At 41.8% G+C, this 13,157-nt stretch overlaps 1 protein-coding gene across 1 annotated transcript in view; it reads right to left on the bottom strand.

Moving 5' to 3' along the window:
• Positions 1-3,173: 3,173 nt before the first annotated feature.
• Positions 3,174-13,157, bottom strand: part of LOC139464664 (uncharacterized) — a 52,249-nt gene continuing 42,265 nt past the window's right edge. Inside the window, exons 3-4 of the mRNA XM_071246185.1 lie at positions 5,196-5,298; positions 3,174-3,232 (exon numbers count right to left, since the gene is read on the bottom strand). Of these exons, the coding sequence (XP_071102286.1) occupies positions 3,174-3,232; positions 5,196-5,298 (162 nt within the window). The remainder of the gene's footprint in view (positions 3,233-5,195; positions 5,299-13,157) is intronic.

Consider the following 13,157-nt stretch of genomic DNA (forward strand, 5'->3'; position numbering starts at 1 on the left):
TTGGTCTTCGGGTGGTGAGGCTCGCTGACTTGGTTGATGCATGTCGTCGTATTGGTCTCCAGGAAAATATGATTGTCGTACGAGGCAATCGTACCCCGACGGCGGGCGACGTTGCTCATGATATCACTCACTGGTTTGTCTGTTTGTTGACTGTATTATGTACAGTCCGTCTTGCTGACTGAGACATAAAACAAAAAAATACACACCAACATAAAACACACCACCAAAAGAACACACCAACAAAATACACACCAACAGAAAACGCACCAACAAAGGAAGCAGAAGATATTGCACAAACGTAAGGACAGAACGAGACGTGTTGTGACAACTTTCTAGAAATCCGTAACACGTTCAGTTTGTGTACAGTGTTGCGGTAAACTTGCTACAGTTAGATGGCAGGTAAGGCTTTTGATACAGGAACAATCCTCAGTTGGGGTTTTAATTGTTGCCACTTATACAACACATATGAAACACGAATATCGTGGTCAGGTTAAAAGTGAAAGAGTAAAACATTAGAGAAATCATTTTCGGTTCTTGTAATTCTGAACACAGATCAGAGACAAATCCAGTATTTTGAACACGGAGTGAGGTGTGTGAGTATCTATATATGTGCGTGTGTGCGCGTGTGCGTGTGTGTGTGACAGAGTGAGTGTGTGTGAGTGTGTGTATCTGTGTGTGTCTGTCTGCCGTATGTCTGTGTGTGGTGTTCGTGTGTCTGTCTGTGTGTGTGTGTGTGTGTGTCTGTTTGTGTGAGCGTGTGAGTGTGTTGTCAACCAGTATTAAGAGTATGTGTGTGTGCGTGCGTGCGTGCGTGCGCACGCGTGTGTGTCAGTGACGACCTCACACTCCACCCCCCCCCCCGTTGGACATCAAATTGCTGGAAATTACATGGAATGTACTGAACAGACGTCTGTAAGGATATGCGATGTCACTTCTTTCGTGACGAATACGCTATGTTCGAGAAAATGTGAGTTATTTACGCACGTAACGGTAGGTTGGGATTACCTGCAAGATTAGACGCTATCTCGCCGTGCCTGTCATGACGTGTCTGCTTCGACATACAGACATACATGTTTAGTCACGTGATCCCCTCACGTGCCAGTTCTCCCAGCAGTTGTTTGACATGATTTGTTTGTTTGTTTATTGTTTTACACCACAGTCAGTAGTATCCTGTTATACCCCGGCGGCCTGTAAACAAACCAGTGGTCGATATCATGAGCATCACGCCATCCCGGCACAATCCTTGTCCATACTAGTCGACACTTACGCCAAGCATATGCTTCTGGGATTTTTTAATGCGTTTCCGGCAAAATGAATAGTCGACTACTACTACTACTACTACTACTACTACTACTACTACTAATTCACGTGGGCAAGGGTGTCCCAGTCGTCTGAGGCGCCGCGATTCGCTGTGCAGAGTTGCGTCCCTTGGGCACGCCAGAAACCTATAATTGTGGGTTCGAATCCCGGTTCGCCCCGATTATGTTTCTAGGTTTGTCAGCACCATACCTGTGCTCGTGGGTTTCACCGAAATGGTAAACATCTAAGACCTGCATCACTTCGGGCTTTCCTCGCACATTAAGCTGACACGCTGCCATATAACTGGAATAATGTTAACAGCGGCGTTAAAAACCCAACTCACTCACAAGAAATGTCACGGTTGCATCCCAAGTACCAAGTTGTCCGACTCCCCTTTGTTCTCGGTGCCTTAGGTTTGGTACCTCCCAATCCGTTGACCGACATTGGGAGAGTACCCGGGTTTGCTACCAGGAATATAGCCCTTCTGACAATCTGGGTAATGCAGAAGGCTGCAGTGTTGGGGAGTCTTCACATACACCGAAAAGGTTCTGGGTGGGTTCGAATAGGCAGCGCTTCCGTGAAGAAGTCCCATCCGCTGTCTGGGCTGCGTTTTGAGAGGGCAAGGGCCCTGAGCTGGTGATGAGCCTAACCAGTCTGACCTTGCCAGGTTCACCCAAACCCTCTTTGATGTATTTTTATTTTAATAATAATAATGATGATGATGATGATGATGATAATAATAATGATAATAATAATGTAAAAAAAACAACACACCCTATCAAAAAGGGTTATAATTTGAAACATTGTTAGAAAAGAAATTAGACTGAATGAATAGGAGATTTGCTTGATTTCAGTTGAATTTAATGGGCGTTACTGATTGACACCTTCATTACTGGGATTTTTTAAGCATTCGGAACACTCCAGGGAGAAGGGAAAGTGTATCTCGGATCACTGGCATTTTTTAAACAGGTTCTGCCATCTTCCAACCTAACATGTCACAAATATATAATTGTTTTGTTTTGGTTATCAAATATTTCATAATCTATGGGCAATCAACATGTACAGTGTCGACAAATATAATAGTTGGGCGAGGACGAAGAACAGCGACGTTATTGATATGGTCTAATGAGCGCCTGAAGAATGTGTCTAGGTGCAGGTAGAAGTGAGTGAGTGAGTATGGTTTTACGCCGCTTTTAGCAATAATATATTTAAAGCAATATGACGGCTGGGGACACCAGAAATGGGCTTCACATATTGTACCCAGGTCGGGAATCGAACCCGGGTCTTCGGTGTGACGAGCGAACGCTTTAACCACTAGGCGACCCGACAGCCCCAGTGCAGGGAGAAAGGTTGTACTGACTACAATATAGATCCGGTTATTGCATAAATAAAATACTTATGATATAAATTATGAACTTAATGCTAAAAACTTACAGTAACTTTCGTCTACATGGACATACAATTTTATTATGCATTTAGTGACGAAATACGATATTTACTTGAATAAACAAATTCGGTGTCACTTTGTGCCTGAATATTCAGTGTGTCTCAATAACACTTTGGTTTTCAGGGGGTGATCAGTCAGAAAATGGATAGGAAGTTTTTCTTGTCAAATAAAATGTTTGTTTCACCGAGTGACCTGATATTATGAGTGACGCAGCCAAAAGTTTTCAAGTTCGATAATATAATTTTTCATTACAGAAATATTGCAATTATTTTCCAAATTAAGTCTCAAGTTTGCAGAAATTATAGCGACAGCTTTATAAAAGTCTTTCATTTCAAAACAAGCGTAATACCACTTGAACATGGCAACAGCTCTCAAGGTTGGACAAGCACCTGTGTTGTGTACGGTGGGCTGTTTTCGCCATATTTCATCACGAGGTTAAGCGATCTATTTTGACTGCGAAGGCTATCTGCAGCCGAGGCTGGGATGCTGTTATGACAGGCAGCAACATAACCGCGGGGCTGACAGTTGTACATAGCTGTCACTCACTGCGCATGGTCCTTGCGCAGCAGAAAATGCATGTTCGGGCGTGTTTGTTTCGGACACACCTGTCGCTACCGCAAAGGTGAGGAGAAAGGAGGTTTAACGTAGTGCCCAAGATTATTGCCCGTATGTAGCGACGTGCATTCAAGTGTTAGTGTGTGTTAGTGTTAGTGTGTTAGTGTTAGTGTTAGTGTGTTAGTGTGTGTTAGTGTGTGTGTTAGTGTGTGTGTGTTAGTGTGTTAGTGTGTGTGTGTTAGTGTGTGTGTGTTAGTGTGTTAGTGTGTGTGTGTGTGTGTGTGTGTGTGTGTGTGTGTGTTAGTGTGTGTGTGTGTGTGTGTGTGTGTGTGTGTGTGTGTGTGTGTGTGTGTGTGTGTGTGTGTGTGTGTGAGGGTTTGCGCTAGTCCGGACAAATGCCTATTTTATAGTGCCAGACATGCCGCAGTTTAACATGAATACCTCACTCAGACACAGTACACTGACCGACCAGTCCTTGTTTTACCCCCTTAATTCCGAGCGCCAGGCAGGGTAACAACAAGTACCATATTTTTAACGTCTTTTGCTATGACGCGGCCTGTGATCGAACCCCGGACCTTTCGCTCTCCGGGTGGACCCTCTACCACTAGACCACGGAGGCGGTCGCTAACGCTTTGATTTGATGACGTGTTCAGACTTATTTAGGGAGGGTCGATTTGCAGTCACGTAATGTGCGTTGTTGTTTTTGTAATGTGTTTTAGTTAGATAAGAAGTTTTAGCAAACGCGCCAGATTTCTGTATTCTGAAGTAAGGTAATGTACATATATTTAAACTTGTTCTCGTCGCTATATGGCCGAAATAATACCGATGCGAGGTAAAATTTTAACTCACTTACTCACCCATACGACCAATAAGAGCGTCGCTAATCAGATCGGGAAAGTGCCATACGGAATGTGTTTTCTAATCATGCAACCTCGGGGTACTCCGAATGACAGTTACGGGCTGTACGGGCAGTTGGAAACTAGTGCCGTGCAAGCATCAGTTTGATTGGCTAATGGTTTCAGGGCACTGTGTCTCATTCATTTACAAATGTACCACCGATGACTCTCCATAGTTCAAGGCAATAAACACAAGACCAAACTCGATTTCAGTTTAAACAAACAAAGTTTTATTCTTGAGCTAAGACTAAATATAATACGGTTATAACGAACTCAAAGGGACTACAAATTTTAATTCGTTATAACCGTAGTTCGTTATAAGCATATATAGAGCATAACTACAGTATATAGTCGAGACCACAAAAGTAAGTTCGTTATATCCGTCAGTTCGTTATAAGCGTGTTCGTTATAACCGTAGTTTACTGTAGTCCCTTTGCATTAAGTTTTTGTGGTTACAAACAAATCCCAATTGCCTAAGAGGGGCCACGAATGGTCCAAACGTCTACGGCACCAAAGCTCGGTGATAAACGTTGCTACCCTTTGACGTGCCACAATACGATGATCATTTTTTGTGTGTTTTTTAGGTCAATGCGTTATTAAAGTAGACTCGCACAAAAAAAACAAAACACCCTGAGCGGATGATTAAGGGCGCGCCTTTAATGCTGCATCATGTTTTGTATTCCTACTCAACTGGCGGAGGTAGAAGTAAACACGCGAGGTATCCGTCACCGAGTGACTGACAAGCATTCAGCATCCACTCCTGTCAGTAGATGAGTGTTTTATATAAGGTTGTGAAGAACTACATATCAGATATTCTGCTGTTAAACATGAAAATATTCATGACCTCACGGACCCCTCGTACACCAAAGCAGATTCATGTTTTCTTATCAATATGCCTAAAAAAAATAGGTGCCGGTTATAGCGTGATCTCGTTTATCTGGATCTTGTTATTCTGGATAATAGGGTGTATGTAGCGGAATGTTCTATTGGCTCCTTACCTGGGTTCTTTCTCACGACGATGGCGTCACTTTCCGCCACAGTGACAGTTTTATTGTCGCACTCGCTGGACTTGGGGAACTGTTGTCCCAGGCGTCTAGTGCGCTGGAATTGTTATGCAGAGTTATGCCCCTTACTCATAAAAGGATCCGCCGACAGTGAGTTCAGATCCTTGGTTTGTCAGTACCATACCTATTCCAGTTCATTCATGTCATGAACCATTGTATGCACCACGCCTGCATCAAGGACTCGCTAGTACGATATCGTTATTTGAGTGAGTGAGTGAGTGAGTGAGTGAGTATGGTTTTACGTCGCTTTAAGCAATATCATGGCTGGGGACACCAGAAATGGGTTTCACACATTGTACCAATGACGGGAATCGAACCCAGGTCTTCGGCGTGACGAGCGAACGCTTTAACCACTAGGCTACCCGACCGCCTCTCCTCATTTGGAATTTAAATATCTACAGATTGTTCATTGGTTGTTGATTTCAAGCCCATGCGGGACAGTTGTTGTATGTATGCTTATAACGAACTACGATTATAACGAACTTAAATAAGTGGTCCTTTTGAGTTCGTTATAACCGTAGTTCACTGTACTAGAAACTCTACACTCCTGATTATACCAACACAGCTCATGATAGCTGACATTCAAAAGTGACTTTATATACTGTTTGTATATCGTTGTGTTTTATGCGTAACAAAATAACCAGAACGTATACGAATATTTTCCTAACCTGTTATCATAAACAAACAGATCTTGAAAATAATGCTTCGTCGTTAGCAACATATGTTTAGCCAAAAATCTTATTCCGTTTCCTAAATTTGTTTGTCCGAACGGGAACTCCTGATACGGAAACGGGTTGCCAAATTTCAAATATCACCCTCTCATCACACCTTTCGCAAAGACGCCCGTCTTTGTTTCTTGCAGTCGCTTTATTCTTTCATCTATCTATTTCATGTACATATAAGTACCAAGGCAATAGATCTCACACAAAGAAATCCCTTGTTTGACACGTACGATTCAGCGCGTCCTTTAGATATCCATGCATATCTCATCGCCCTGAGACAATGAGGGCCGCTAGAGGTCGCTAGTGCTTATGTTTGTTCAAGTGGCACTGGCGTCAGCTTGGCCTCAAGGCGGGATTTTTCCGATCCAACTTTTACATATTCCTCCGGAGTGGTATTGTTTTATTTCCCGACATTGTATTTCCACGTGTAGGGGCGGAGCCCCGAATGAAGACCGATTTCCGTCGAGAATTTACCAACACAAAAAGACTATTTATGCTACGGTGACCCCGTTCAGCGCTCATGTTCCATTACGTATGTCCAGACCGCTGTATGATTGAGTTCCTATTTCGTGCACAGAGATTGTTCATGAAACTTATTGAAAACAAATAGAACAATGTTTGTGTGTTTCTTCCTTTCTAAAAAAGAAAAACACACAAATATTCCCATATACTGAAACACGAACTTTGGCATATACAAATTTAAAAAATAAATGTTTGGGTATTTTTTTTTTATCCTTCGCATATTGCATTTGGGACAGAGAAGGCAAATACTATTTATAGAACATTTTTATATTGATGTAGTAATATTAATATATTACAATATTTTCATGGGAAGAACAAAATGGATACTATCGTTCAATTGTGAAACGTTTGCTTGTAAAATGTAATCATAATTATCATAACAATTATCATGATTATTTTTAATTACTGTCATTGAGTGCATGCTACTGTTGTGTATCTTTTAATGATAACAACCACCTGCTGATAAATTTGTGCTAAAAACTTAAACAGCAACTTTATTTCTTTTTCAATTCTTAATTAATTCACCTTAATACCATACTTAACATAAACAGAAAAGAGTAACGCCGTATTTGGAAAAGATGAATAAAAAAAACCAGAAACAAAGTATTTTTCTCATATGAAAGAACAAGGAAAAAAACATCCGCACACGACCCGTGAAGATCCGGGGTAGAATAGGTCTTCACTGATCCATGCTTGCTGTAAAAGGCGACTATGCTTGTCGTAAGAGGCGACTAACGGGATCGGGTGGTCAGGCTCGGTGACTTGGTTGATGCATGTCATCGATCCAAATTGCGTGGATCAATGCTCATGATATCAATCACTGGATTGTATGGTCCAGACTCGATTATTTACAGACCGCCGTCATATAGCTGGACTATTGCTGAGTGCAGCGTTAAAAACAAACAAACAAACAAAACAAACAAAACAAACATCCGCACGCAAAGAACTTGAAACTTAAAAACCTTTCGTGAAAGAGCATTCAACACACCAAACGCACCAACTCCAACACACATGCCCGTTAACTCCATGTAAATGGCGTGTGTATGTTCCAGGCCATCAACACATGGACCTATCGCAGGTTGACGGGTACAGATCATGGATATGTCAGCTCGCCGACTTGAATATAATTGTGTATTTCATTTCTCGTTTATACAGTAATTCCTTGAGGAATAATTTCTTTCACCCCTGCTCTTGTGTTTCACCCGTTCCAGCTTTCAACGTACATCTAAAGCCAGATCTTGCAAAGTTTTTATTTTCTAAATCGACATCAAACTTTCTCACGGATAAAACAATGATGAGGCTGTTACTATGGTAAACAGACTTAGAAAATGTAAACTGATAAATATCAAGCATATAGTTCTACATCAACTCCAGGCAGAAGGCTGACGGTTTTCAAAACTCGGGGAATGATTTTTTTTGTCTCTCTTACAGACCCTAGACCATATATTTGACAAAACATTCACCCCCTTTCCACTTGCATCCCCTTCCCAGCCCTAGCAGCCAATACCCATCCTCTTTTCAGCTATAGCAGCCTATACTCACCCCTTTTTCCTCTCTAGCAGCCAATGCCCATCCCCTTTTCAGCCCAAGCAGTCTATACTCACCCCCTTTTCAGATCTAGCAGCCAATACCCACCCCCTTTTCCTCTCTAGCGGCCTATACCCACCCCCTTGCAGCTCAAGAAGTCTATACTCACGCCCTTTTCCTCTCTAGCAGCCTATACCCACCCCCTTTTCAGCTGTGGCAACCAATACCCACCCCCTTTTCCTCTCTAGCAGTCTATACTCAAACCCTTTTCCTCTCTAGCAGTCTATACCCACCCCCTTTTCAGCTGTGGCAACCAATACCCACCCCCTTTTCCTCTCTAGCAGTCTATACTCAAACCCTTTTCCTCTCTAGCAGTCTATACCCACCCCCTTTTCAGCTGTGGCAACCAATACCCACCCCCTTTTCCTCTCTAGCAGTCTATACTCAAACCCTTTTCCTCTCTAGCAGTCTATACCCACCCCCTTTTCAGCTGTGGCAACCAATACCCACCCCCTATTCCACTCTAGCAGTCTATACTCAAACCCTTTTCAGCTATAGCAGCCTATACTCACCCCCTTTTCCTCTCTAGCAGCCTATACACCCCCCCTTTCAGCTATAGCAGCCTATACTCCAACCCTTTTCAGCTATAACAGCCTATACCCACCCCCTTTTCCTCTCTAGCAGCCTATACACCCCCCCCCCTTTCAGCTATAGCAGCCTATACTCCAACCCTTTTCAGCTATAACAGCCTATACCCACCCCCTTTTCCTCTCTAGCAGCCTATACACCCCCCCCCCCCCCTTTCAGCTATAGCAGCCTATACTCCAACCCTTTTCAGCTATAACAGCCTATACCCACCCCATTTTTCCTCTCTAGCAGCCTATACCCACCCCATTTTCCTCTCTAGCAGCCTATACTCACCCGCTTTTCAGCTATAGTAACCTATACTCCAACCCTTTTCAGCTCTAGCAGCCTATACTCATCCCCTTTTCAGCTCTAGCAGCCTATACTCATCCCCTTTTCAGCTCTAGCAGCCTATACTCATCCACATTTCAGCTCTAGCAGCCTATACTCATCCCCTTTTCAGCTCAAGCAGCCTATACTCCGATCTAGGTTTTAAAGAGACTTGGGGGTTCCCATTACCCGAGCGTTCCTTAACATAGAATTATTCCCATTTCACCCGCTACAGAACTTTATTTCCGGGACTATATGTTTGTTTACACTGTCGTTAAGTTAAATTTGTCAATATGGAATATACATTGTACATCAGACAAATTGGTACTTGGGATGCAAGCGTGACATTTCGAAAACGAGATCATCATATTTGCCATGTTTTCCTGAATCTTGTCACATTAGTGACAAAAAGGACAGACAACTTCAATGATATAAATGATTTCATTTGATATATCAAGTTTGTTGGCCTGGGTAGGTCTGAGGCTGCACACGGGACAATTCCAAAGAATTTTGAATTTACCATTTTCCATGACGCCCCCTATATTTTCTGGGTCGGACCATGGATGGACCTCTGTGTCAAAACCACATGCATGGCGAAGACAGTAATAAAAGGATCGAGCCACTCCACCATGTCGCTTAAGATATTGTGTTTGTGCCAAGGCTGGGCATCCACTTACAATGTGTTGTCTAATTATTATTTTTACTGAAATGTTATAACCAATGTTTTTCCATGTAGCCAAAGACATTGAAGCCATTGAAGAAATCGTAATTTTCTTCTGTGTCATTCAGTCACAGTCGATGTGGAGCAAGTTTCGCATTCCCAATGACAGAAATCTACATGTACAAACTTTGTCTTATAAGTTTGTTGCTTGTTGTTTTTATGCCCTAGTCAACAATATTCCAGCTATATCACGTCGGCCCGTAAATAATCGAATTTGAGCTAGACAATCCAGTGATTGACATTAAGAGCAACGTTCCACGCCGTCCGGTTGCTATGGCAATTTATTATTTAAGGGTGGAGTATATGAAGTATAGGTATACCACAATGTCCCATAAACTACAAAATCTGCGGGGACCGCCTCCGTGGTCTAGTGGTAGAGCGTCCGCCCGGAGAGCGGAAGGTCGGGGGTTCGATCCCCGGCCGCGTCATACCAAAAGACGTTAAAAGATGGTACTGTTTGTTGTCCTGTCTGGCGCTCGGCATTAAGGGGCTAAAACAAGGACTGGTCGGCTCGGAGTCAGTATACTGTTAATACATGTTTAACTGCGGCATGGTTTCTCAGTATGCTAACACTATAAATCGGCATCAGCCCGGACTATTACAATTAGCCCCCCTCCCAACATACACACAAACACACACACAGGCACGTCGCTATATAAGTGCAATAATCTTGGACGAGACGTTAAACCCCATTTCACCTCACCTCACATACTCCCCGGTGCATTATTCCACACAAGAAACATGTTTTGTGTAAACAGATGACGTCAGATGCATTCAACTGTGACGTCAGTGATGTAAGTGTGTTGTCTTCTACCCGTGACACTGCATATTCAGCTTCCTATTCTGTAATAATTGTTTTTTAGTATTCCTGTGGTTCAAGATAAGCGAGATGATAACACACCCTACGAGGCACACGTCATAGAGATCTCACGCACTCTACTTTATTATTGACGTCGTGCAAATACAATAGTTGACGTAATGTTCACGAAGCCAAAAGAGTAATGACGTCGCAACGCCAGGAAGGGCAACAACAAGTACCACCTAATTTCAGTGGTTTGATCCCCGGTCGCATCATACCAAAAAACGTTGAAATCGTCTTTTGGTTTGATGCCAACGGGGATCGAACCACTGAAATTTCGGTCTCGAAACAGACACTATCCACTGGACCATGGAAGTGATGGATAATAAAGATAGTATTACGTTCGTGTAAGTATTTCACTAAATTTGTTTCCAAATGCCATTATTCCCATCCCTCTCCCGAGAGAAGTACAAAATGTCTCAAAGACAGGACTGTGGTGAATGCTACACGTTTCAAGTGTTTAACATGTAATGAAAATATCCCACGTTCGCATATTTCTTCATTTATAAAGTTTGCACTGAGCGTTTAATGTCCATGTTCTCGTCATCAAGCAATATACAAGCCGTATCGGGTTTGCTCCACTAGGGAATACATATCCCCCAAGGGCATGTTCATATCCCTCGAAGCTCTATCAACTTTTACAACATAAAAGCGCCAACTATTACGGTGGCCCACGACTGAGATAGCCTTATTTCTAATCTAATTAGTTTTGGTGGCGAAGCAACAGTGTTTCATAATTACACCAAGATATGAATCTATTTTCCTCACATGTTGAACCAGACTATGTCCCACGGAACGGGCTTTTAGGCCTAATTATCACATGATTATCGTTTATTGCGTCATTTTTTGGCCAAACTTGATGAAGCTGATTACGTGATGAAAACTACAAGTTAAGATGATGTGTATTTCACTTGAAATTGATATGCACACGTTTCCCCTTGAAACATGATCCAAGCACGTCAAATTCAGATTTAAGGAGAGTGAGCGTTGGGTCGCTTTTCAAAATATTTTTCAGGCGATTTTAGACACGAAAGTAACAGAGCACAGTACAAATATTGAATGCAAGAAACTGTAACATCTGACCCGTGAGAAATAATTAAACTGAAATATACATACATATACTTAGATGTTTTATAACTCATTTTTGTAATGTAATTGGTTTTAATTGATGTTTTAGAAGAGTAAAGGATTTAAATCCTAATTCGTTTTTCCACAGAGGATTCACAAATTATAGTAATAAATACCACGTGCGATTACAATATTTTAAAAGCAGTCCTTGTATAGCTTCCATTTATGTATCATTTATTTATAAAAAGACAACATTATTGTCAGTAAACGTACGGAAACAGTGAAAAACACATATATCAGTTTAAATATTTAGAAAACCGGGAATGAGATTATGTACACTTGTTTATGCTTTTTTGCTACGCTAATGATACGTCCTTCAAATTTAGGATCCATATTCGCTACAAAAAAACCATTCCGAATTTTAAGTGCATATGCAGAAAATGCATTACGACGGCTTGTGGGAGTACGTGGCGGGGACATTAACTTTGATGGCCCCAGACTTCTAACGGTGTCCCCCTCCCCAAAGTTGCTTGTCCCGCCTCCCGACATTAAAGACCCATTTGCACGCGCACCTGCACCAAAAATCTTTTAAACGCGCGACAACGAAAACTGTTTTAGGACGAAGCTAATTTTGATTTACTTCGTGGTAATGAAGCGCTTAGTTTTAACAGCAAGGATAATGAAATCTATGATTTTTAAAAGAGTGGGTCGTTTTCAAAATTCGTTTCCAACGTACACGTCCATCCTGGATGCACACTCGATTGACATCAAGTGAAACAACAATTAGTTGTGTTTTGGACCATAAGTTTCCAGTGTTGGACGACTGTTTACAGCCCAGTAACGTTTGGATTAAATTCCTATTTTTTGGTCAAATCCTATTTTCAAGTGTATATTTTTTTTGCCCGAGATATATCGATTATATCTTAATTTAAGATGAAGATATTTCTATTCACAGGCTTATGAGAAAACGAACATACACATGTTTCAGAACACTCAAATAACGCATTTTATATGCGTGTAAGTTAATTGGGTTTAACGCCGCCTTCAACATTATTTCAGATATATCACGGTATATATTATATACTGTGGAAGGAAAGCCCTAAGTGATCCAGGTCTTAGACTCTTAACACTTTGGTGAATTCACCGAGCACGGGCATGGCGCTGACAAACCGATGAACAAAATCTGGGATTCGAACCAACGATGATAGTTTTCTGGCACGTCAATGGAAGTTGTACAGCGAGTTGCAGCCTTAGACGACGCGGCTACGCCTAATCGTGATTACATTAAAGGAAAAAAAGATTTAATTGAAACATTACAGGAAAAAGTTGATTTAATTGAAACATTACTTCAAAAGAAATATTTCATAATCCTTAACTCATAAAAAATACATTTGCCTATTTCTTAAGACAAACATGATGGCAAGAAGAAAACAGGATATGAAAGAACAAGTTCCGGCCTCTTTCTGATAAGATCTCGGGAGGTCACGCGTAGCGCGTACGAGACGACCTGTCGCGAGACTTGC

The sequence above is a fragment of the Haliotis cracherodii genome, unplaced genomic scaffold (genome assembly GCF_022045235.1).
Source record: "Haliotis cracherodii isolate W230 unplaced genomic scaffold, xgHalCrac1.p SCAF_17, whole genome shotgun sequence".
NCBI classification, from domain to species: Eukaryota; Metazoa; Mollusca; class Gastropoda; order Lepetellida; family Haliotidae; genus Haliotis; species Haliotis cracherodii.